At 43.5% G+C, this 25,488-nt stretch overlaps 3 protein-coding genes across 3 annotated transcripts in view; 1 reads left to right on the top strand and 2 right to left on the bottom strand.

Moving 5' to 3' along the window:
* LOC143031050 (BTB/POZ domain-containing protein 6-B-like) overlaps positions 1 to 25,488 on the bottom strand; it is a 554,488-nt gene that overhangs the window by 142,348 nt on the left and 386,652 nt on the right. The window lies entirely within an intron of this gene.
* Positions 1 to 25,488, top strand: part of LOC143031047 (BTB/POZ domain-containing protein 6-A-like) — a 248,449-nt gene that overhangs the window by 38,035 nt on the left and 184,926 nt on the right. The gene's annotated exons all lie outside the window — the stretch shown is intronic.
* Positions 19,932 to 23,638, bottom strand: LOC143031040 (52 kDa repressor of the inhibitor of the protein kinase-like). The gene is made up of 2 exons (XM_076194406.1): positions 21,848 to 23,638; positions 19,932 to 21,746 (listed from the first exon to the last, which is right to left on the bottom strand). The coding sequence occupies exons 1-2, from the start codon at positions 22,770 to 22,772 to the stop codon at positions 20,362 to 20,364; spliced, it is 2,310 nt and encodes a 769-aa protein (XP_076050521.1). The 5' UTR covers positions 22,773 to 23,638; the 3' UTR covers positions 19,932 to 20,361.

The raw sequence follows: 25,488 nt of genomic DNA on the forward strand, positions 1-25,488 counted from the left end.
CCCGCCCCTCCACTTCCGCTTCCCTCCTCACTGAGGACGAACCTCCTCCCCTCCCTCCCTCCCTCCCTTCCCTCCCTCCCTCCCTTCCCCTCCGTTTCACTAAACCTGCCGCCATGCATCTTATTCACGTGACCACCCTCTTAATTAATCTCTCAATTTTAGTTGTGAAATGTCTACAAAATACAAACGATTTTATTAAATCTATTGGACGTTGAATATCATCGGCAGATCATAAAACAAAATCAGTCTGACCTTTCTCTAAGTGGACTCTCTCAAATCCTGAAATTTCGTTTTTTTAAGGTTGCAAAATTAATAGACATAATATAGAAATGAAAACAGATTAATAACAATAAAAATAATAATGCTACTAATAATTTTCCTAAACCAGTTTCTGTTACATATACTGGAAATCCATATTTCAATTTCCGAGGAGAGAACTATCATATTATGTATGTATATATATACATATATATATATATATTACATATATATATATATATATATATATATATATATATATATATATAAATTGATAGTTAAAAGGACGCTCATTATATTTACCGGCGACATATTTCATTTATCGTTGGACCTACCTACCTACCTAGAAGATGGCGTGCGTGCACGAAGCAACCGTTGCCTCTCAGATGGTTGGCCAAAGTGTCGTCTGGGCGCCCCCCCCCCCCCCGTAAGGATTCTGCTGCAGAGAAAATAAAGGTGTTCAATCTAGCTCATAAGAGGTAAAAAGCGTTGGAACCCCTTTCAGGTTTGTAAAACAACAAATGAAAAAAAAAATGTCGTGAACCATTTTGAGTCATTGTGGGGTCTGAACCCGTATTTACTGCGTCACTGAACAGCTAGCAATTCTATTCGGTCGTTAGGTTGCATCGACTTCCTTTTAGCTCTTCCTGAACAAGTACATAAACAAATACCATACAAATGATATATATGTGTGTGTGTGTGACTGTGGCAAGTGGTTTAGTTCAGTAGTTGATATAAAAAATTCACAGAAAATTCCAAAGAAGCGGGATGTCATCGAGACGACGTTCATTAGCCACCGGTGAGTGACGTCTTCATCCTACTGTAGGCACACCTGCTATTCGGCAGCTAGATTCCCTCCCGCCCTCCATTCCTCACGATAAAAGCAATATTAATAACACTAATAACACTAGTAATGATGATAATAATAATAATAATAATAATACACATTAATAAAATTAACAAGGTGACGTTATGTGATGAAATAGAAAAATCAAACTATAATACACCGAGTATTTCCCCATTCATATAACTTTTCATATATTTTAAACGGCAGAGGAAAACAGGAGTAGGAGGGAGAGATATAGGAGGAGGAGGAGAAGGCAGTCCCAAGTTTTTATCCTTTTCGCGATGGCGTCACCTATTGGGCGAAAATCGTCCACGCGGCGACTTGAAAATAAGCCTTACGTAAGGGCGCGACAAATGACAGAGTCGTGCAGCAGACACCAATACTTGTGGCAAAGCCCCTCCCTCCCCATCCTCCCTACCGCTCCCTCCCGCGACCGTTGGCTCTTCAGTGGGTGTACAATTGCTTTGATCTTTCCAAATGTGCATTTCAACTGAAAACAGTGACGTCACACGCATATCAACCATCACTATATGACAACTTAAATGTCAACCGATAAATAAATTCATAAATAAATAATTAAATAACATCGGACAACTAAAAAGTTGCACAGCCGATAAAGAAATAATAAATCGGGCAAACTAAATGTCGGTCGACTGCAACAAGTCGGACATCACAGATCAGAGAAAAGGTTACAACTGCCGATCAAGAGTCCAGCACGTGATCCATGACCTGATATACTAATAACATTATTGTCCTAATGATGGGCTGGCAATACGTATCCTTCAGTTTCATTATTCTAAAAATCAAATAACATTTAAAATTGTTGTCTTTATAGTATTGACATTTTTTTTTTTTTTTTGTAAGAAAACAATTTCCTGGAGGGGAGAACATTTTTACATACATACAAAATTCCTCTACGTGAAAAAATAAACACATTAAATATATAAATAAAAATAAATAACTGCATAACAACAATACGATAGAATAAAAAAAAAACGACAGGGAAGTGGCAACAACGAACCGACTGCAAAACGACGCGACGCCATGATGCCAATGTTCATCGCTTTACTATTTCTCTGCAAGTACAAGTCCGAGAACAATGCAGTGTTCTGGGTCCGCAGTGTTCTGCATGCAGCGATACAGCACTCATTGCTTTGATTATCTAACGTCAAAAGAAAGACAAATTATTCTAAAAATAAATGACGCGTTTATATTGTAACCGCTCCAAGTGCAAAACGACTCAGTGATCCTAAATGCATATATAGTATATATTTAATGCCAATGTCAAATATATAAAACAAGTAGATAAATGAATGAATAAATCAATGTAATTATTAAGAGAAAAAATAACGCTGCAAGGCAGTGCGGGATTAGTGTATGGCTGCATGCCATTACACACATACACACATACACAGGCTAAAGTGTCCTCAACGAGCTGGATATTACGCACAAACAAGCTGGGTTTTAAGCTTACGACCTGCTGGAGGAGGAGGAGGAGGAGGAAGAAGGGGAGGCAGTTTTACAGACCAAATAATTCATACTCTTCCATGTGCTCTGTATAAAAAAATAACGAATACAGTTGTCCTACAACGACTCGACGTCATAGCCTTGCCCATGGTGACGTGTGCGTACATTTATTTTATCGGCATACCCTAATGTCTTAGGCCTGACAATGAGCCTGTTTGTTGGCGTGTACACATTTAAAATCATGTGAAGATTACAAGTCTTAACGGAATACTGTGTACGCAAGTGTGTACGTGTACGTATCCGGAAGTGTGACGCATCTCGAGGTCAAAGTTCTTCTTCCTCCTACTCCTCTCCCTCTTCCTCCCAAGAGGGGACACAGAAATAACAAACATTAAGTTGCACGTGTAATTAATATTACACACACACACACGTGCACGTACACAAACGTACACAAGTATACACACACACGCCTTCATACAAAATGTCGACATTATCCATATATGGCATTTCTTAGATTTAAACATTCGGATTCAATTATGAAAAAAAAAAAATAATAATAATAAATATCTATTTACCCTTACGATCCGCATATACGATGTCGGAGCCAGCCAGGTCGTAAGCTTGCGACATAGGTCGTAATTTTACTACATATAGTCAGAGATCTCCTTGAAACATACGATGGATTGTGTACGTGTGTGTGCGTGTGTGTACGTGTGTGTGTGTTCAAGGCCACCAATGGCAATAGAGAGCTCCCCACCCAACACCCGCCCCATCGCCTCCTCAAGCATTAACGCCGGAAGTACACACACACACAGAGAGAGAGAGAGTCAGAGAGAGGGGGGGGAGGAGAGAGAGAAATAGGAAGAGAGGGAGGGGAGAGAATGGTGATAGCAAGAGAAGAGAGAGAGGGGGGGAAGAGAGAGAGAAATAGGAAGAGAGGGAGGGGAGAGAATGGTGATAGCAAGCGAAGAGAGAGAGAGAGAGTCAGAGAGAGGGGGGGAAAGAGAGATAAATAGGAAGGGAGGGAGGGAGAGGGAGAGAATGGTGATAGCAAGAGAAGAGAGAGAGGGGGGGGAGAAAGAGAGAAATATGAGGGGAGGGAAGGAGAGGGAGAGAGAGTGATGATAGCAAGAGAAGAGAAAGAGAGTCAGAGAGAGGGGGGGAAAGAGAGAGAAATAGGAAGGGAGGGAGGGAGAGGGAGAGAATGGTGATAGCAAGAGAGAGAGAGAGGGGGGGAGAAATATGAGGGGAGGGAGGGAGAGGGAGAGAGTGATGATAGCAAGAGAAGAGAGAGAGAGAGACGCCGAGGTCGTCGTCGTCGAAGAAATGAAAGGATGACAAGTTCGTCTATTCTAACCTAACGTAACCCAAGGTGTGCATTCCTTCCTTCAAGCTATGAGAGAGAGAAACCTATATAGTCATTATAGCCCGCAATCAGAAAGAGTGATTGAACAGGCAGGCCACCGCCGCCAACATCCGTCACGACGACGACGACGACGACGATCCGGATGACCTTAAATTACAGGTACCGATTTACTATATACACGTTTGGTTAGGTTAGGTTAGACGAATTTATCATCATCTTCCATTCATTTCTTCGAGGACGACGACGACGTCGGCATCTATCATAACAAACATGGCGTACCATTCGTCCGGCGTGAATTGGCTACTTAAGAAATATGTTTGAGCAACTTTTGTTTTTTATTTCCACCAAGAAAATTGTATGTTACGTTGATACATTATCATTGACAAAATTAATATAATTCAATTTTCTAAAGCTATATCGCGTCCATGTGCACAACTGATTACAAAGCTTACCAATCATCACCTACTGATCATCCATAAATAAAGTATGAGCTCAACGCCTTCCTTCCGTGGCCAGGTAGGTAGGTAGGCCAGACGACATCCTCATCGAAAGGGCCGGCGGCCATCATGATGAGGCCCCAACCAACCAGCCTCCATTATCTTCTAATAATTCTGTATCATCACTCGACATAATGATACAAAATACGTGAAAACGCGCTTCACTCCTAACTGCACGCTAGCCACAACACTACTGAGAGTCTGAGACGATCTCGTGTGGTCCTTAGACCCTGATTGGCTGACGTATAGAGTGGGCGGAGTCTTAGAAAGTCCCCATACCCTACACTGGATATGCGTGATGAACGATACATTGAGACTTAACGTAATACATCGCTCAGACGCTCCTTGACACATCACACAGGCAGCCAACCCGAACGTAACGCAACATTCTGTAACGTTATGGCATATTTTTTATAACTCTGTGAAAGACACTTTGCACGACATAGTCTTTGTTGCAGTGCTCTTGATAGAGCTCTGGGGCCGTATACACAAAACTTGTTAGCACTAACAAATAGCTGTTAAGGGTAACAAATTCCTGTTAAGGCTAACATTTAGCTGTTAAGCACTAACAGTGATACAGAAAACTTGTTAGGGCCTTAAAAGTACTGTTAAGATAAAAGTGCTGAGGAGGACTATTAAGCTCTTAACAAGTTCCTGTTAGTAGAGAAGATGGCGGAGCAACAACAACTAAAAAGATGACTGCGAGTTTATCGACAGCGACGGGACATATTTAACGAGTACAATGACGACGAACTCATCAAACGCTTCAGAATGAACCGTGCTATAATAAAAATGGCTGATTTAGTGAGGGACAAACTTCAATCCCGAACAGAACGGAATCGACCACTGAGTCCTGAGACGAAGGTGGCAATTACCCTATGATATTTAGCCACAGGTAAAATGCAGCAGTGACGAATTTGGGACCTCGCAAGCATCAATCAACCGTGTCATTACTCAAACACTTGATTCACTATGTAACTCAGTTTGTAAAATTCCTATTGACTCGCCAAGAAGTGCAAGTAAAACAAGCAGAGTTCATGGAAAACTGTAGGTTTCCCGGTGTTGTGGGTACCATAGATGGCACAAACATTAGAATTGGGGCTCCAAGTGTCGATGAACATTTATATGTAAACAGAAAACAATACCATAGCATCAACGTGCTTTGTCATGCCTCCCTCTTATCCTTGTGGTTTAAACTTGGCTTGAATCGCCCATTTATTATTATTTTTTCTCCATAATCACGTTGATCAAGAGGAGTGTTTCCTCTTGTGACCAGTTTGGCTTCCTTTTCTTTTTCTGTGTTTCTTCTGCCATGTCTATGTCCTCTGAAATTATTGTTGAGTCTTCTGTCGGAAGATTTGTCTGTGGCACGGCCGCCTGTACAATGCGCCTACGTCCAAAAATATCTGTCGTTGGTTAATAAGTACTTCTAAAAACCCATACATACGATATCTATGTGCTATCATGATACTTAAATAATAAATTCTGAACAATTGCATTAATAACACTGTTTTATGTGTGCAATTTTTGATAATACGTCCATTTACATGTTCATAAGCTGCTAACTTCAGCGCTGTTTAGCGGTACTTGACAAACAACTGTTTGCTAGCTAACAGTTGTTAGTTAAGCATTGGTGTATAACTTTTAGTGGTTTTCTGTTAGCTAGCAGAGATTGTTAAGGCTAACAAAATAGTTTTGTGTATACGGCCCCTGGTGTCTTTTGGATGGGGGGCTGGGGTGGGGTGGAGGGAGGGAGGGAGGAGGAGAGAATGGGGGTGAAAGGAGGGAGGTGGAGAGGATGGGGGGGGGAGAGTGGAATAGAAATTGTGAATGTGTTTCTATTACGAGTCAAATCAGCGTGATTGACACCCAGAGTCAACTCCTCCTCCTCCTCCTCCTCCTCCTCCTCCTCCTCCTCCTCCTTCCCCGCCCTCTCTGCTGCATTGTCCCATGAACGCGTATAGCTTTATTGTAAATAAAATTTGTAATCTTTGTCAAATCATTGTATATATCAATTTTAATCAATAATGTATATTGTAGATATTGTATCACATTGAAGGATGGCCATTGTATTATGAAATCTATTTGTGTATGTATTCACCTTTTCACCTTGGTATATAACATGATTATTTGCATACTTTGTATAGAACATTACTGTATTCATCGTTTATTATTTATGTGATGGCGGACGGGTGGTCAATATGTCCATAAGAAGTACGGAATTAAATTCAGTTCCTCCTTCAAGATCTTAATCAAGCCTATGCTCGTGCAGCACCGTACTAATGTGTTTGAAACAAACCGCACACAATTCCCCCTCCCGTCATAACCCCTTCTTCCACTCTTCCAAACGCTCCTCTTCCTTGTGTATTTCTTCCCTTCCTTCTTTCCCTCTTCCTCTTGCCCCTCCTCTTCCTCCTCCTCCTCCTCCTATTTTCTGTCATACTTCTCACCCTTCCTTCCTTCCTTCCTTCCTGGATCTCTGATCGATGTGAAGTCGTGTCTAGACTAGCAGCAATTAGGTCTTCGTCAACGGCTAGACTGAAGCGAAAGTGTTCTGAATCCGTATTTCTTTATTACAAAATTTTACTTTACTTCTTTTTTCTATATCATGATACTATAAAGAAGATAGTAATGCTGCATCCAAAAAATATTACCAAGGAAATATTGAAGAAATGGGTTAGAAATTTCTTTCCTTTTCCGGGGTCCACTTTCCGCTATAGAAAATGGACTCCGGGGTCCACTTTCCATTGAAGAATATGAACCCCCGGGGTCCACTTTCCGCTATAGAAAATGGACCCCGTGTCGAATTCCTGGGGGTGGGGGTCTATGTTCCATTTCATATCGCCATGTGATTCTGATCAGCTGAGGGAAGGCCCTTTTCGCTCTGTAGCTACACTCATTACCGGACATATTAACCTGGTGCAACTGTAATACGTTTACTTTCCAGTAATACCAAAGATAAACCCGAGAACAAGAGTCGCCACATGATTGTCACCAAAAATCATCAAGACACTGTGCACACCCGCATCACCGAGTTCATTTGTCCTCAGGTGACAATGCTGACCCACCCACTCCACATTAATTAATCAGGCGAGCAAGGCGGAATCGGTAATGGGCAAGTCTCGTTGTCGCTTAATTGTTTACCATTCACTGGAAAAAAGTCAAGAGCTGAATTAAATCGCCTGACGGCAGCCAAAGTAATCGACGCACCAACCCTTCCAACAGCGTACCGCACTGCAGAGCTTTTATTCTGGTCGACGTCAGATGGTCTCATTACTCAGCTGAGGGGACTGGGTGGGAAGGGGCACGGACCCCCGCCTGACCGATGCCCAGTCTAGAGGCAGCCATAAGGAACTATAATATAAAGCACACCATAGCACATGCCCACGTGCGCGTGTTATAGGGAAACTGGCTGTGTGACGAAGACTGGTAAAATGAGATGTCTCCTCTGACGTCACAATGTTGACGTTGCTGTCGACTGTCCCTCCCTCTCGGTCTTTGGGGAAGAGCGGAGGCCTGGCACTCAGCAACAAGAACAAACACCGTCGGAAGCCTGGACGGACTGCTCCAATGGAAGAAGGAGCAAGTGAAAAAAAAATGAATAAATGATAAGAAGAAAAAGAAACATCAAGAAACAAAGGAAAATATAAAGAAGCATTATAGTAAAGAAAAATAAAAAAAATATATATAGAAAATTAAATGAACAACCAGAGGAGATATAAAAAAACGGAAAACGAATGATAAAGAAAGATCATGGAAATATAGAAAATACAGATATACAAGGGATTGATATTAACAGACTGGATCCCTGAAGAAATTAAAAAAAAAAAAAAACAAGAATATGCTTAAAAAATAAAGAAAAAATAAAAGAAAAAGGACCTGTAAAGAAAACGGTTTCTTTTATCCTTTGCCCACGTGTGCTTGCTTGCTTCGTTCAGGACAGTTTATGGGGTCCCTTCGACTGGGTACCCTGTCAGGGACTCCCTCGCTCCTGGCGCATCGGCAGCTCGACAGGGACCTCAGGGACCGGCAGGAGGAACATTGCACAGGCGCCAGGACCTTGGTGACCCCGCCTCCGGGGCTAGGAGGACCCCTCCACACCTCGCGACTGCCGCGGGAAGGGGGACCTCCGACGCCTGGAGAGTGGTTATTGTTCGCCTGTCCAATAGCGCCTAGTTCACGCCCAACTCCTGTGGACCCGACAGACTCCGTCGCGCCAGGTTCACCGTCGGGGTCCCTTCGACTGGATACTCAGGAGAGAAACTCCTCGCACTCACAACAGCACTTCAGAATGTCGACAGGGACCTAAGGGACCGAGTAGGGACATTGCACAGGCAGTGTACCGTTTATGTACTGTAATCTCTCTCTTTCTCTAAAAGCAAAGAACTTTTATTTTACTTATTTCTTAATAACCTCGATGAGGTTCCTCTTTTGTCACCACTTTCTGTTTTAGTGATGGCTTCACTCAGGCTTTAATTAGGCTGCCGAGTGAAGATCTCGTTCAGCCGGTGGGAGGAGAGTAGATGTGGGGAAACCTTCAATAACCAGAGAGAGAAAAGGCCTGCTCCACTTAACCTTTGCCATGAATATATATTCTGACTTCCGCCTCGCGACTTTATTCAGCTGAGAGAGAACCCCTCAAGGATCAATCTATTACTTCTACTGAGGCCACTTAGGGATTCATAGATACTTTGAGAACCAATTTCTTGTGGTTCTGTGGAGGTTCGTCGCCTCTTATATGTGGCCCGTCGCAACGACTGACTCCGCAGCGGAGAGGTCGTTCTGGTGTTGCAGAGACACACCCAAAGAACGACCCCATCATTACGGGGGACTAGTATTCATCCCAAAGACACATTAGGCCAAATCTGCTACATCGACGGCAGCGTAGAGGAGACACTCTCTCTCTCTCTGCATGTTGGGCGTTTCTGGAGCCTGTGTGGGATCGGAAGACCTCCTTCAGTGAGCCCTACCAACGCAACTAGCGTGATGGAGTCTACTGATTCCTGAGGACCCGGTAGGAACTAGGCGCACTTCGCCAAGGAGACGGACCGTCCTTCACGTTTTAGAAATCCGTTCCTAATTACGAGCAGGTTCCTCCTACCGTAGGAGACGGACTCCCCGAGGTCCTCGCGTCTGTGCAAGGTCCCTACTCGGTCCCTTAGGTCCCTGTCGACATTCCGAAGTGCTGCCCGGTGAGTGCGTGCGAGGAGTTTCTCTCCTGAGTACCCAGTCAAAGGGACCCCGACGGTGAACCTGGCGCGACGGAGTCTGTCGGGTCCACAGGAGTTGGCGGGAACTAGGCGCTATTGGACAGGCGAACAATACCCATTCTCCAGGCGTCGGAGGTCCCCCTTCCCGCGACAGTCGTGAGGTGTGGGGTTCTCCGGAGGCGGGGCCACCAAGGTCCTGGCGCCTGTGCAATGTTCCTCCTGCCGGTCCCTGAGGTCCCTGTTGAGCTGCCGATGCGCCAGGAGCGAGGGAGTCCCTCACAGGGTACCCAGTCGAAAAGACCCCGACGTCAGGCCACTTATTCCTTGTAGTTTTCTTTTACATTTTTTCTCATAACATTTTCAAGTGTGTTTCTTTCATTTTCATTTCATTGTATTTTTTTTTTTTTTTTTTTTGCTCTGCACTTCTTCTTTTTTCTATATTTCCTGTGTGTATTTTTTCGATTATTTTTTCTTCTTCTTCTTCTATGTTATGTTTCATTTAATTTTCCAGTCTTATATATCTTCTCAACATTTTCTTTTCTTTTTATTATTTCGATTTTTTTCCTCTCTTTTCTTGTTTTTTTTTTTTTGTTTTTTCTTTCTTTCTTTCTTTTTTTCTAGGGGAAGAGCCCATGGCGCCGACGGTTACTGGCCCCTCCCTAGACTGTCATATCCGCTCTTCCCGAGAGACCCTGCAGGAGGAGGACAGCCGACCCGGTTCCAACATGGCGACACAAGGACAAACATCTCATCTGTTCATTCTTTATTACACTACCACAGCTTTTCTCTACCACATGTAAATGTACATGTACACGTGCTATGGTGTCCTTTATATAGTTCGTTATGGCGACCATCACACGATTCTATTGCATACATTTGGGTTTGGCCTGGCTCATAAGGGAGGAGTCTTGATCGATCTTCACACCATCCATGATGGGTCCGCGCCCCCTCTCTCTATCCCTCAGCTGAAGAATCAGATTCTGCAGTATATATATATATATATATATATATATATATATATATATATATATATGTATATATACATATACATATATATATGTATATATATATGTATATATGCATGTATATATATATATATATATACGTGTGTGTGTATATATATACATATATATATGTATATATGCATGTATATTAGTAAAGGGGGGGAGCAGGTTCTCAGTAATACACGTGTATATATGTATATATGCATGTATATATATATACATGTATATATATATATATACATATATATATATATATATATATATATATATATATATATATATATATATATATATATATATAGTCCTCCTCTGGGCAAGTGAATTTGTACACTGCGTGGGATTGACGTATTCCATGAGGTTTTGGGGCGGTGTGATTTCTCAGAATTAGAGAAGATGTTTTCTTGTTCCTGTAATAAATAATGAGTGATAGTTTGTCACGTTCTTTCGTGGGGGTTACATTTCTTTTAATAATGTTTTTTTTTCTCATCATCTTTATATTTATTGGACATATGGGACTTATAGAATATGAGGTGTGTAGTTCCTTCATGTTCTGTGGCAGTTTGATGAGGTTCTCGGTACCAGGTGTCAATAACTCTTCTGAGTGTGGGTTGGACTTAATTGTTGGAGTATCCATAATTGATTAGAAGCTGGTGGACTCTGTCTATCTCCTTCTGGGTGTCTGGCCAAGAAGAGCAATAGCTAAGAGCTCTTTTAAAAAGTGTTCTGATGGTGGAGTCTCTGTACTTTTTGGGGCACTCACTTTCACCGCTCATACATAGTCCGGGGTTGGTGTCCTTAACATACACGCTGGAAGAAAAGGAGCAATTAGTCTGTTTGAGGAGGACGTCCAGAAAGGGGAGGGAACCATTTTCACTATACTCAACAGTGAAATCAATCCCCGACACCTCCATGAGCTTCCTCCTCTAGGTTTCAAGGTCTTGGTGGGAATCAGTTTGGACAAAAATATCATCAACATATCTACAGTAAATATTGGGTTGAGGAAATAGAAACAAGAAAACATCTTCTCTAATTCTGAGAAATCACACCGCCCCAAAACCTCATGGAATACGTCAATCCCACGTAGTGTACAAATTCACTTGCCCAGAGGAGGACTGTACGCCCCTATCTACCTACGTGGGAAGGACAACTACCACCCTGTCCAGAAGAATCACCCTTCACATACAACAACAAGGAGGACCTAATCAACACCTTTGGACCCACCACAGACGCCATCTCGACAGGGAGACCATGATACATAATACTGAAATCGTCGCAGAGGAGAAGGATCTCCAACGTCTGACCATCTTGGAGGCTGTGATTATAAAAGATTTACAGCCCATCATCAATGTACAAACAAATGATTTCTCCCTCCTCCCCAGCATGAAGCCTACATGTAGGAGACATTTGTTCACAAAAAGAGAGCCGCCGGATCATAACAAGCACCCCGCAGTGGACAAAATGTCATACCTAAGACGATCGGCTAGGCTGAGGAATCTACCAAATAGCGCCAGCCAAGCAGAGGAGAGTCATTTGTAATCTCTCCAAGTTTTACCTCTATTCATTTTTATACCCATCATTGCCATACTGCCTTTCATTCCAACTGAGGACGCAGAACGATCTGCGAAACGTCTTGGTTTTATTTTACTGTGTTTTGTTTATTTTCATTTATTTTGTGTATAACATAGACTTCTGTGTTAATATAAGTTCTCAATGCCAATTGGAAATTTGCATCTCCCCCTTTCTTTTCCTCAGAAATCTACTTTCCGAAAGCTAGAAAGCTTATGAAAGAAATTAATCTCTAATGAATTTGCTGTCGTTTTCAACAGAATATATATGTATATACATATATATATATAGATATATATATATTTTATATATATATATATACATATATATGCACGCGCGTGTGTGTGTGCGTATGTATGTATGTATGTATGTATGTATGTATGTACGTATGTATGTATGTACGTATGTATGTCGTCTGGCCTAGTAACCCGGCGATTTGCTTTTGCTAAGTGGTAGATAAAGGCAAAGCCCTTGACTAAGAGATGAGAATGATGGACAAACAACAATGAAATAACAAATAATAAAGTGCTAAATAGAATTTGCTTAAACAAATGTATAGGGACAGAAATATAACTACGACGTGGTTAGCATTGAGTTGGGGGGGGGGTTGACCGTTCTCTATATCCGTGGGTAGGTGTAATTAAGTGCATGTATGTGATTCACCATGATCTTGGGTCACGTGTTGGACTCGTGATCGACAGCTATTACTCTACAGCATGAGATAGCTCATATATGCCCGGTCTATGGGTAATGCTGTGAAAAAATACACACACGCCCAACTCCCCGCCCACTAAAGTTGAAGTGTCGGCTTACAGCGCAATGATACTGAAACTATTTCAGCCCTAAGTGGAATTCGAACACGGACCACTGGGGGACCAGTAGCGAACGCTACCACTGTGCCGTCAAACCGTGTTGGATTAGATATGTATGTGTGTGGGTGGGGAGGTATGTGTGAGTGCGCGCACGTCTGACGTCAAGCAGCGGCAGCAGCACATTCACCATCTTTGAGAAGACCGCTGCGGGCAAGAGCGAGCGAGAGAGGTCGGGTTCGCCGTGAGTGGAATGATAATTAATATACAGGTCAACTCGAGGGTCCGGTGATTCGGCCCTGCGAGAGAGAGAGAGAGAGAGAGAGAGAGAGAGAGAGAGAGAGAGAGAGAGAGAGAGAGAGAGAGAGAGAGAGAGAGAGAGAGAGAGAGAGAGAGAGAGAGAGAGAGAGAGAGAGAGAGAGAGAGAGAGAGAGAGAGAGAGAGAGAGAGAGAGAGAGAGCTGCCTCCCGTTCGCAAGACCCATTGAAAGCCCTCTTCTTCTCGCTCAACTCGCCTCCTATTCAGGCAGCAACAGCAGCAGCAGCAGCAGCAGCAGCAGCCCCTGACCGACGCGACGCGACGCGACGCCCGGCCTCCCTCCCTCGGGACCTCTGCCCCCATCAACTCAACTCCGGCGGGTAGTTGTTGTTCGTCTTATTAGGCCTCCTCTTTCATGAAGACGTGGCGCGCTCGCTGATGACAGCAGCAACTGTCGCTCCCCTCCTGTCACTTACCACCTTCAGTCGGTGGTCAGACAGAACCAGTCGTCCCACTCCAACAAAGACAGCTGCTGCTGCTGCTGCTGCTGCTGCTGAGGCAAAAGTCCAAAGATTCTTGGCAGGGAGATCTGCGGGGGGATGATGGCCCAAGAAGGACGCCCGTCGCCAACCCCTGCCTGCCTGCCTGATGTGGGGCTGCTGCCACTTCCCCACTTGGTGAAAATCAAGCCAACAAGTGATCATGTTGCCAAATGTTCGCGACGGCAGTTTCGGCTGCCAGGAATGTCCTCCTCATAGATAGGTATATACCCACATCATACGCATACATACATTACATGCATGCAATCATACACACATTCATGCATGCATACATACATACTTTTTGGAAGAAATCACACGCTGGACTTGTTTGAATTCTATTCCTACGTTTCGAGCCCAGTCCAGTCAGTCCGGGGTTCGTCATGAATGAGGGTATATAATGCAGTGGCAGCAGCAACAGGAAATCTATATGTCACAAGGTCATACCTGGTACACTGGTTTAGGTAACCTCCATTAACCGTAGAACACCCAGTCACCGAAAATACATAATATCACAAAAAACAATCGAAAATACTTCCAGATGGACACCACCACGTCGCGTAATTCACGAATCAATACTGGTATCAAACAAAATGGCTTAACAAATGTAATCTTTGGACTAAAATATCCATGCGACCAAAAATACGCGACAAAACCCCTCAGTTTCAAATATAACAATCCCTTGCCCATAATACGAGAGAACCAAGCATATAATACAGACGTAGGAAAGCCCATAAAAAATTAATGAATATACATACATATATATATATATATATATATATATATATACTGTATATATATATACTGTATATATATATACATATACATATACATATATATATACAAGCACCCGGACCTGGCTTCGCCAGGTGTGCTTGGTCTACGGCGTAGCTCGCTTCGCTCGCGAAGGAGTCTTCAAAATCTCTTAAAGGAGCCTTCAGTCTCCAAAAGGAGTCGTCAGAGTCTCCCGACGTTGTCGTCAAATTCTCTCGCTCTCTCTCTCTCCTTCTCTTTTTCGTTAGGTCAATCATAAAGGCAATAAAATTTCGGAAGGTGGTCATAAAAACGCCAGGAAATGTTCGAAACTGATAAAATTTATTTTTTTATGTATTTAGATTCTCTTGGCAATATTTCGTAAAGATTTTCTTAGCAATATTTCGTAAAGATTCTCTTGGTAATATTTCGTAAAGATTCTCTTGTTAACATTTGGTAAAGATTCTCTTGGCAATATTTCGTAAATATTTTCTCATTAATATTTCGTAAAGACTTTATAGACTCTCTGACAGAAAATCCCTTGGAAGACTTATAGAGATCAGGAAACTTGACTGCATGTTCACGTTTCAAAACAGCCAAACCCTTTACACCGAGAGACTTTTTATTAATCTTTTTCACTTCAGTAACCCAGTTCCAGAAATGCCGATTTCTTCGTACCTTCTCCGCTGGTGCCTCACCCATGTTGTTGTGTATAGTAACCGTATAAATAGTTTTCTTCCAGACCGTCCCCGCGCCAGATCACTGTTAAAACACTCACCCCGGCCCAGCTACGCCGGGGGCCTTGGCCTGCGGCGCTGCGCCTTAGGCGCGGGCGCTACGCGCCTTGGGCTACGCCCGGACCTGGCTTCGCCAGGTGTGCTTGGCCTACGGCGTAGCTCGCTTCGCTCGCGAAGGAGTCTTCAAAATCTCCTAAAGGAGTCGTCAAAGTCTCCCGACGTTGTCGTCAAATTCTCTCGCTCTTTCTCCCTCTCTCTCTCTCTGTCTCTCTCTCTCTCTCTCTCTCTCTCTCTTTCTCTCTCTCTCTCCTCTTTTTCGTTAGGTCAATCATAAAGGCAATAAAATTTCGGATGGTGGTCATAAAAACGCCAGGAAATGTTCAAAACTGATAAACTTTATTCTTTTATGTATATAGATTCTCTTGGCAATATTTCGTAAAGACTCTCTTAGCAATATGTCGTAAAGATTTTCTTGGTAATATTTCGTAAAGATTCTCTTGTTAACATTTGGTAAAGATTCTCTTGGCAATATTTCGTAAATATTTTCTCATTAATATTTCGTAAAGATTCTTTTGTCAGAATTCCGTAAAGATTCTCTTTTTCTTGTTAGCACCACTTTCTTTTTCCATGGTAATATTACTGTTTCCGGTGATGACTCATTTCCGGGTTGGGCCTTGCGTAGGAGGTGGGAAGGTTTAGAGAGAAATATTTTTTTATGTTAGTGGAGTGGAGATTCTCTTGGCAATATTTCGTAAAGATTCTCTTAGCAACATTCGGTAAAGATTCCCTTGGCAATATTTCGTAAATATTTTCTCATTAATATTTCGTAAAGATTTTTTTGTCAGAATTCCGTAATTCCGTTTTTATGTATATAGATTCTCTTGGCAATATTTCGTAAATATTCTCTTAGCGTGATTTCGTAAAGATTCTCTTGGTAATATTTCGTAAAGATTCTCTGAGTCTGAGTCAGATGTGTACCCGGGAGTTAGTGTTTCCGGTGATGACTCATTTCCGGAGTAGGAGGTTGGAAGGTTTAGAGAGAAATATTTTTTATGTATATTGATATATACCCATGTTGTTGTGTATAGTAACCGTATAAATCGTTTTCTTCCAGACCGTCCCCGCGCCAGATCACTGTTAAAACACTCACCCCGGTCCATGACCCCCTGTTACCTTTTGTTCGGGTCACGCACTTTCGTTCAGAAATTTTAGTTTTGACCATTTCCATTTTTATTTAATTAGATAGATTCTCTTGGCAATATTTCGTAAAGATTCTCTTGTTAACATTTGGTAAAGATTCTCTTGGCAATATTTCGTAAATATTTTCTCATTAATATTTCGTAAAGATTCTTTTGTCAGAATTCCGTAATTCCGTTTTTATGTATATAGATTCTCTTGGCAATATTTCGTAAAGATTCTCTTAGCAATATTTCGTAAAGATTCTCTTGGTAATATTTCGTAAAGATTCTCTTGTTAACATTTGGGAAAGATTCTCTTGGCAATATTTCGTAAATATTTTCTCATTAATATTTCGTCAAGATTCTTTTGTCAGAATTCCGTAATTCCGTTTTATGACTCATTTCCGGAGTAGGAGGTTCGAAGGTTTAGAGAGAATTTTTTTTTATGTATACACCCATGTTGTTGTGTATAGTAACCGTATAAATCGTTTTCTTCCAGACCGTCCCCGCGCCAGATCACTGTTAAAACACTCACCCCGGTCCATGACCCCCTGTTACCTTTTGTTCGGGTCACGCACTTTCGTTCAAAAATTTTAGTTTTGACCATTTCCATTTTTATATATATAATATATATATATACATATATGTATACACACACACACACACACGCACATATATATATATACATATATATATATACATATGTGTGTGTGTGTGTGTGTGTGTGTGTGTGTGTGTGTGTGTGTGTGTGTGTGTGTGTGTGTGTGTGCGTGCGTGCGTGCGTGCGTGTGTGCGTGACTGGCCTACCAAAGATGGATCAAAATTCCACACACCTATCGGGATGCACCTGCGCATTTAATTAACCTAAGAGAGAGGAATAAGTGTTGCTTTAAGAATAAACTTCATCCCACGACGAGTGAGTCCAGTGTTGTGTCCTTTCTCCCAAAAATGGTTCCTAGACTCCAGCTCTTCATGTATGCACACACATGCATACATACATACATACGTTCATACAAACGTACATATATACATGCATACATACATAGATACATACGTACAGTCACTAAAATATATTGGTAAGAAATCGTACGGAAATGGACGTACTGTAAGTAAACGCTAAACTCTGACACATTGTTCAAAAGACTTGGAAACTGTTGATACGCCTGTGTATCAATGCGCCAGTTTTACTCATAGCTTTGTAGTTTATAAATGTGCGTATGTGTACTCACCTTAGTCTTTGGATCACGTGTTGGATTCGTGACCGATAGCTATTTCCCTCCCGAAAGAGAGCTCAGAGCTCGTATGACCGATCTATGGGTAATGCTATGACCTTACACGCCCATGAGTTGGAATAACGACTCGAAGCGCAGCGATACTGATATTATTTCAGACCTGAGCGGGATTCGAACCGGGACTGTTTAGAGTGACAGACGTAAACTCTACCAAGCGTGCCTCGGAATATTTGATTATGTGAGTGTGATTTCAGTAACAATAAAATATTAAAAAAATTTGTCGGTGCAAATATAATTACTTTCAGTCTCGTCATCTTCACGCATTAAATGCATATTCTCCATCACGTATTTCAACGGGGGAAGGGGGAAGGTAAGGCGCTCTGTCACGACTACAGGACTCTGTCACGACTACAGGAACATCGATTCTGTTCTCTCACTCGTCTCCCACGAACACCTAACACCACCAACCGATACTTTTTTGAGTGACTACGTACATACATACTATACATACTTAAACACACGCACATGCATGCGTGCATATACGAATACATATGCATGCATGTTTAGAGTAACATATAAGTATGCTGTAAATAGATAGATGAGTTTGGCAGGTAAACATCGATAAGTAGTTACACAGATGTATTGAAGGGTAAAGAGAACGACAGGAGAATGAATCGAGAAATGGCATCATGTATTAAGTGGGGAGGGGAGGGCATCTTGGTGACAACCACGGAGGCATAGGGAGAGTCCGTTGCTGCTCGTTGGCAGGAAAATGTTGTGTGAAACCTCCCATTTTCAACTGTTTCCTCGTAAACGCAACTTAGCACTTTAGTGACATACTACATGCAATTATTGCAAGATTGCGCATATCAAGATTTTGGTTTGTTTTACCTCATGCTTTCCGTAGACTGTTTGTAATCGTAATTATTTAATATGTATTGGTTAAATTCATCGATGTCGAACGCCGAAGGCAAAGCATTTGCACGACACTGCCTGCAGCCCCCGACTAAACAGGACCTCGCTGTTGAGAACTTATGAACCCCTTTATAAGACCTCGCCCATGTGAAGAAAAGCCCCTCCCCCCCGCCCCCAAGCAATTATGGCATGGAGCCACGCTTTATAACAAGTAATGTGCTAGTTTCGAACTGTTGTCCAAAATGCTAGCCATACCTTGTTTGGCTTAATTACTTATTTATTTACCGTGGCAGATGGTTTGAGCTAGAGGCGAGTGAAAATTCATTGTCCATAACTTATTGTGTTAAGTGAAAAATTACATATATGCCAAAACCACATTAAGAGCGTGCGAAAGCTCATTCTGAGTTTTTCAATTCCCATTTTGCATTAATCTAGTACAAAAATGATGGTAGAATCAAGGAAACTTCTACACTAAGTGCAACTAACAGTGAATCGTGTTTTCCTATATCTTTACAAAACGCACATTTTCCATATTGTTTCGTCAAAGTTACCACCCATGCTCTGTCGGGGGCAGTCTCTCATTCTGCTGGTCCCTACTTTGACACACTATCTACTACATATGTACTAAAGTAGCAATATTTCTCATAGTTTTGTATTAAGGGTCGTTATCTCAGTGTTTTTCCTCCCACATCCTACATCCAGCCTCCAGTTGAATAACTGGAATACGACTTTGTTTATTAAATATGGAGTTCTCTAAGAACATATCAACAGTATATCTAGCATTCTCTTAGTTGCTCGTTCAGCTTTGCTATACCTATAGGACGAAAAGAGAATGTCATACTTGGAGATTTGAAAAAAAAAAAAAAAAAATCGTTTTTACTCAAACGAACTGTCGGCGCTGTTGGACCCCGTGGAAGCCCAGTGTGACCCCTCAAGATGACTTTTCTAATACGTATACATATGCACATATTTGGGGTAAAGGCCACTCAGAATGCATGGTCTATTGAAGTCGACAGCAGTTTTAGCATTGTTCAGATTGCATTCTCAAATTTTCTTACAATGTTTCGGTCTACGTTGGCAAAGTTATGAAGTAGACTTCTAAAATCCATGTAAGTTTTCTGTAGACGACTTTTGGCCATCAATCGGCCGTCTTCAGGATTATTAATCTGCGATGAATATACAGGTATAATTGTGTGTTACTTGTGACGTGGCTATTCATTTGGTTCATGCTGACATTGGGGGAGGTAACAGGTGTGCGGTCAGGCGCGGATCTAGGAACAAAGTTTGGGGGGGGGGGCCCGACGGCAGAATTTTCGGTTGTTTAACGAGCATTAGCATTACCGTTTCTCCACTCACGGGATTCTTATTTGTTAATAACTGGCGGACTGACCTAAATGAATGGGCATAACCATCTGCTCTAGGTGCCAGTGTTTCTCTTCGGATTCAAATGAGAGAGGAATTTTGTATCTTATCAAAACTTTATTGAAAGTAAGAAATTAATAGCTAGAGACCTAGAGACATTAGACCTCAATTTAAATGTAGAATATATATATAAGACAGTAAGCATTATACTTTATAATATTACCTATAATAGTAGCCTTAAAAGTAACATGCAAAGGTTATTACACTGAAAGGATTAATCACACTGCAGCCTAAGCAAAGAGAAGACGGCGGTTCCTTTCCGCAAACTTGTTGATCACACGATCAACAGGAACATCTACATCGTTATGGACGGCGAGTAGTGCGAGGCCGTTGAGGCGATCCTGACCTATGGTGCTCCTCAATTATGTCTTCAGGCGTTTCAGGGCTGAGAACGATCGTTCGGCTTCTGCATTTGAGACTGGCAGGGTCAGTAGGATGGTAAGGAGCTTCGCGATGTTCGAAAACATATGGGCCCTCGGCGTATTCCTTTGCTTTCTTGACAGATTCGAAGGCCGGAGCGGAACATGTCCACCGATGTGTTTCCGTCTGCACGAGCAAAAGTGACTCAACGTCACTTTCGTAGAGTTTAGTGGCTTTAAGAACAGCATCCACGTTTGCTTTTGAGCCCCTGAGCAGCTCTTTCAATTGGAGAGCAACGGGCACAGTGTCATCATCAAATCTGCTCTTCAACTCAGCGACCACATGGTCAACGAACGGAATATACACCGAGCGCCGATAGTACTCCTCAGCAGATGCCGCTGGGACATTCGCGCGTTGTGTCTGTCGTGCACAGACTCTGGGAATAGGGATGCCATCGTGAGCTGAGCCCACTTCAACTAGAAGATCTTCGGCTTTCACGAACACAGCGTGGAAGTACACCTCGGCATCCGCTCTAAATTTGGCGAATAGAGTACCAATTTCACGAATCAGTGCGTACGCACATACCAGGTCACCTTCCTTTTTCTGTAGGATTCTGCTTGGCTGAAGCGTGTGTGCCAAAACGGACTCGGCCACAACCAACCCAACGAGAAAGCGGGGGTCCCGAATCGCAGCGAGTAGGAGTCCGGCGTTGGCATCCAACTTCATCTCATCCTCCAGAAAAATAGCGATGAGAGGCAGAAACTCGATGAACACGAGGACAGCATCGTGCCGCTCGACCCATCTGGTGGGGCACAGGGGCACCAGCTTTTCCCGCTTGGCTGAGGATAGCTTCACGAGTTTGGTAAACCGAAGCGTACGCATGTTGCTGGAATGGATGAAGTTGTACACCTCGTTCAGCGTCTGGAGGGCGAGTTTGACTTCTTTGACATCACAGGCCTTAGTCAGCACCAGGTTCAGTCGGTGACTGAAACAGTGGATCGGTTTCGCCAGGGGGTATTGCTGCATGATGATGGCGGCACAACCTCTGAACTTCCCCATCATGGCACTCGCCCCGTCGAAGCCTAGCCCTCGGCATTTTAACATCTCCAAACCGAGGCCCTCGACAGCGTGGATGAGCAGTTGGGCCAGGCCTTCACCAGTGAGATCATGGGCATGAACGAAAGCGAGGAAATCCTCCTTGACATCTTCTTTGACGTGTCGAATGATGATGGTTGCTTGTTCCTTCCCTGAGACGTCAGTGGTCTCGTCCATTAGCACTGCATATACCCCCGACACTCCTGCCAAGATCTCCTCCTGCACCAATCTACCTGCGAAGCAAAATAGGTCTCAGTAACATCTGCCCTCAGCATGTATTTTACTCAAAGAATAAGAGAGCTATTTTATGGTGTGACTTCCATGTGTGACCCACCTGTGATATCGATCAACTCGTTCTGAATGGTCTTGCTGATGAGGGTAGAAATCCCGGTCCGGCTGACAGAGCTGATGAGGAGGTGGGTGAGGTCGGAATCTCCTCCCTGGGCTCGATAACGTAGCAGCGCTCTAAAGATTCCCTCTCCGGTCTTGCTCGGAACAGAGAGGTCCAATGGACCGTCATCCCGATGTCCACGGAGGGGCAGCATATTTCGTCCGCAGAAGAGGATGGTCTCAATGACTGGAACCAGCAGGCGCCGGTTGGTTTCGACCTGCTCCTTCCTCTTCGAGTGTAGCATAGTGTCCACAGCCCTCGTCGGGTTTCGTACAGTGTAGACAAACCCCTCCATTTTCGACATAGCCGCCGCATGATATCCGCGCGCGTTGTGGTTGCTGAGCACTTCGGTGGCCTTTTTGTATTTGCACATTGGTTTTAACACCAAGATGCCCAGCCTCTGGTCTCCAAGTCCGCCCGTGTCCCCGCCGAACACAACACAGGCTATGCAGTATCCGCCCTTGTTCAGTTGTGAGTATTTGAGCCAGGGGTATGTGGAGCACCAGATTGGCTGGAATCGCCTTCTATGACCACCTTCGTCGCAGAGGGGTAGCAATTCAGCAGACGGGGCCTTCTGATAGATTATGGCCATTATCTCGGCGTCTGTAGCCACTTTGTTTCCAATGAAACTCGCAACGTCAACTGGAGCTGCAGGCAGTGTCAGTGTGCCAGGAGTAGAAGAGAGCTCCTCGTCCTCATGCTCCTTAACGGCAACATCAGCTTCGATGTAAGGTCCGACAGCTGTTGATGTTGAAGTGCCTGGATGTTTCTCGGGTTCATTGCTATCATGTTCACCATCATTACTCTTCTGGATCACTTTTGCCTTGAAGAACGAGGTGATCTTCCTCTCACTCCTGGCTCGCTTCATGTTACACTCCTTGTGAGAATGAGAAGGAATTAACTCAACAAAGCTGTAATCAAAACAGTAATTTCAAACGAAAAAAGGTAAGTATATTCAAATAAACAACGAATTACCCAAAACAGAAAACTCAACTTTCCCAACTCAACCTCTCAACCAACCAACCAACAACGTGTCACCGGCAGCGCCAACAACTCCCTCCACTTGACGTGGACGACTCAACACTCAAGTACTTAATAATCAATTACAAAAGCTATACTGATAAGAGCTTGCCGTAGTGCTTTAAATTCCTTAGTATCCATAACTTCCCTCGGGAGCTTAGCCACTACTTCCGTAGGCAGAACTGACAGCGCATGATAAAACATAGTATTCTGATTGCGCACTCGATTCAAATGGAATTGAGCTTCTAATATTGAACACCATGCTTCGACGCTTTCAAACATAAATGGTGGAGCCCTGATTTGTACGGCCATAGCTACATTTTCTTCTTGCTCCATGCTAACAAATCAATGAATTCAAATCCTTAAATATCCAAAGTCGAATTATCCAAATCAAAAATCGAACAGCCACGAGAGACCAGAAAAACCACAAAACTCAATGAGACGAAATCAGACAAATCAAAAAACAACTACAAAAACGACCGTAACAAAATCGTACAATAAAATCCTCACACGGGGCACCAATGTAGTGAGTTCCAGCGATAAACCTTTCATATATTTAACCAAACAGCAAAACAACCATTCAATGCGGCAGATACCAACAGAGAGTCGAACGCAGCGGTCACTTATATAGGCGGAAATTAGCGGAAAAACAGTCAGCGGAAATCAAGATGTTATCGAACCTTTCAGAACTTTCCATAACTTTCATAAATGATACAATGATAATAAAAATGGATTATAACATGGATGAAACATGGATTATAAAAATGAAATAGTGAACTGAAATGAAATCGGGCCAAAGGGCCAAAGCCAAAAGGGGGGGGCCCGGGCCCCCTGCCCCCCCCCCCCTTATATCCGCGCACGTGTGCGGTGTGTGCATGCATGCAGGCAATATTCATGTACTGCGTTCGGGAGGTGGACCTCCGTAGGGTACTACTTGTCCAATTTGTTCACGTTGTGGAGCTCCGTGCGTTGCTGCTTGGGACCTTGTTGCCGAGGGGAGAGTGGATTCGGGCAGTCATTGGGGGCTCATAATGGGTTTTCGGTTATGCATGTATACTGCTTTTGTCATTCTTAATCCCCTGGTGTCAGTTTGTTCTCTGTGTTGGATAACTGTATGGTCTTCCATCTGCTTCTTACTCAGTGCTTGTCCGTGGGTTCTCTTATAATTATGACGGTGCGTTGCTCCATCCTGCAAGTGTGCTAGGATTCTAGTGGTAGTGAAACCCATACCAATATTGCAAGTATATTGGGGAAAACGAGACGATATGGGCGTGTTCACACTTAGATAGAACACGATACTAAAGTGATAATGATAATGACAGTGATGACAACGACGATGATGATGAGTGATAGCAGCAGCAGCAGCAACAGCTCTTACCTCCTCACTCTTACTCTCCAGACACTACTACATGCACACGGACCCGTTGCATCCCCTCCCCTCCCCTGTCTCTTTCCATCTTCCCATTTCCTCTTCCTCCTCCCAAAACCTGGAGTATTGCTCCATCCATCCACCCCCAGCCAGCCCTCCATCCAGCCTCAACACCTTAATTCCCCTCACTCCCTCACTCCTCTCCTAAACTTTTCTCACCCGTTTCCCTCCATTTCTTCTCCTTCCTTTTCCCCTTCTCTCCCGTTCCCTTCTCTCTCTCCCTTCTCCTCTACCTGTATTTCCCCTCCCTAGTCTGATCTTCCCTGATTTCCCTTCCCCCTCAGCTCGCCTCTCCTGGCCTCCTCTCGCTTCCCACTTTCCTTCCTCCATCGTTCGTATTATTGCCCCCTCCCAGGCCGCCGCCTTGCCTTGTTTGTGCATTCGCCGCCCTTTCCATTTCTTCTTGCCGTTGTTTCTAATCGTTTGCCCTTCTTCCCCTCTTCTCGGTCGATCCATCTTCTCCTCCTCCCTCCTTCCTTCCCTCCTTCGTTCTTCTTCTTCCTTGGTCAGTCAGTCTTCCTGTTGTTGTTGTTGTCTGCTACCTCCCTCCCTCCCTCCCTCCCTCCCTCTCTGGAGGGCATCTCGGCATCGGCACCGACTTCTTCTTCTTCTTCTTCATCTGTCTCTGTCTGCCTGTCCATCTATATGTCTGTCTGTCTGTCCGTCTCTCTGTCTATCTTTCTGTCTGTCTGTATGTATGTCTCGCTGTGTGTCTGTCTCTGCCTGTCTCTCTGTCTATCTTTCTGTATGTCTGTGTGTCTGTCTCTGTCCGTCTGTTCATCTCTGTCTGTCCGTTTCTCTGTCTGTATGTATGTCGCTCAGTCTGTCTTTCCGTCTGTCTGTATGTATGTCGCTCAGTCTGTCTTTCCGTCTGTCTGTATGTATGTCGCTCAGTCTGTCTTTCCGTCTATCTGTCTGATGGATGACCCTTTTAGCTAGAGGGTCGTTTGAAAACAAAAATCCGTCCCTTTTTGGTGAGGCTACGCAAGACCGCCTTCGTCTTTTTGTCTGTCTGTCTGTCTGTCTGCCTCTGTCTGTCTGTCTGTCTGCATGGACATTATCACTGCGGTGACGCTCCTTCGAGCGGACTGGGTTCATCCAGAGAGGGGGTGGGGGTGGGGATGGGGGGTTTGGC

The sequence above is a fragment of the Oratosquilla oratoria genome, chromosome 12 (genome assembly GCF_046742065.1).
Source record: "Oratosquilla oratoria isolate Oo_2021 chromosome 12, ASM4674206v1, whole genome shotgun sequence".
Taxonomy (NCBI): Eukaryota; Metazoa; Arthropoda; class Malacostraca; order Stomatopoda; family Squillidae; genus Oratosquilla; species Oratosquilla oratoria.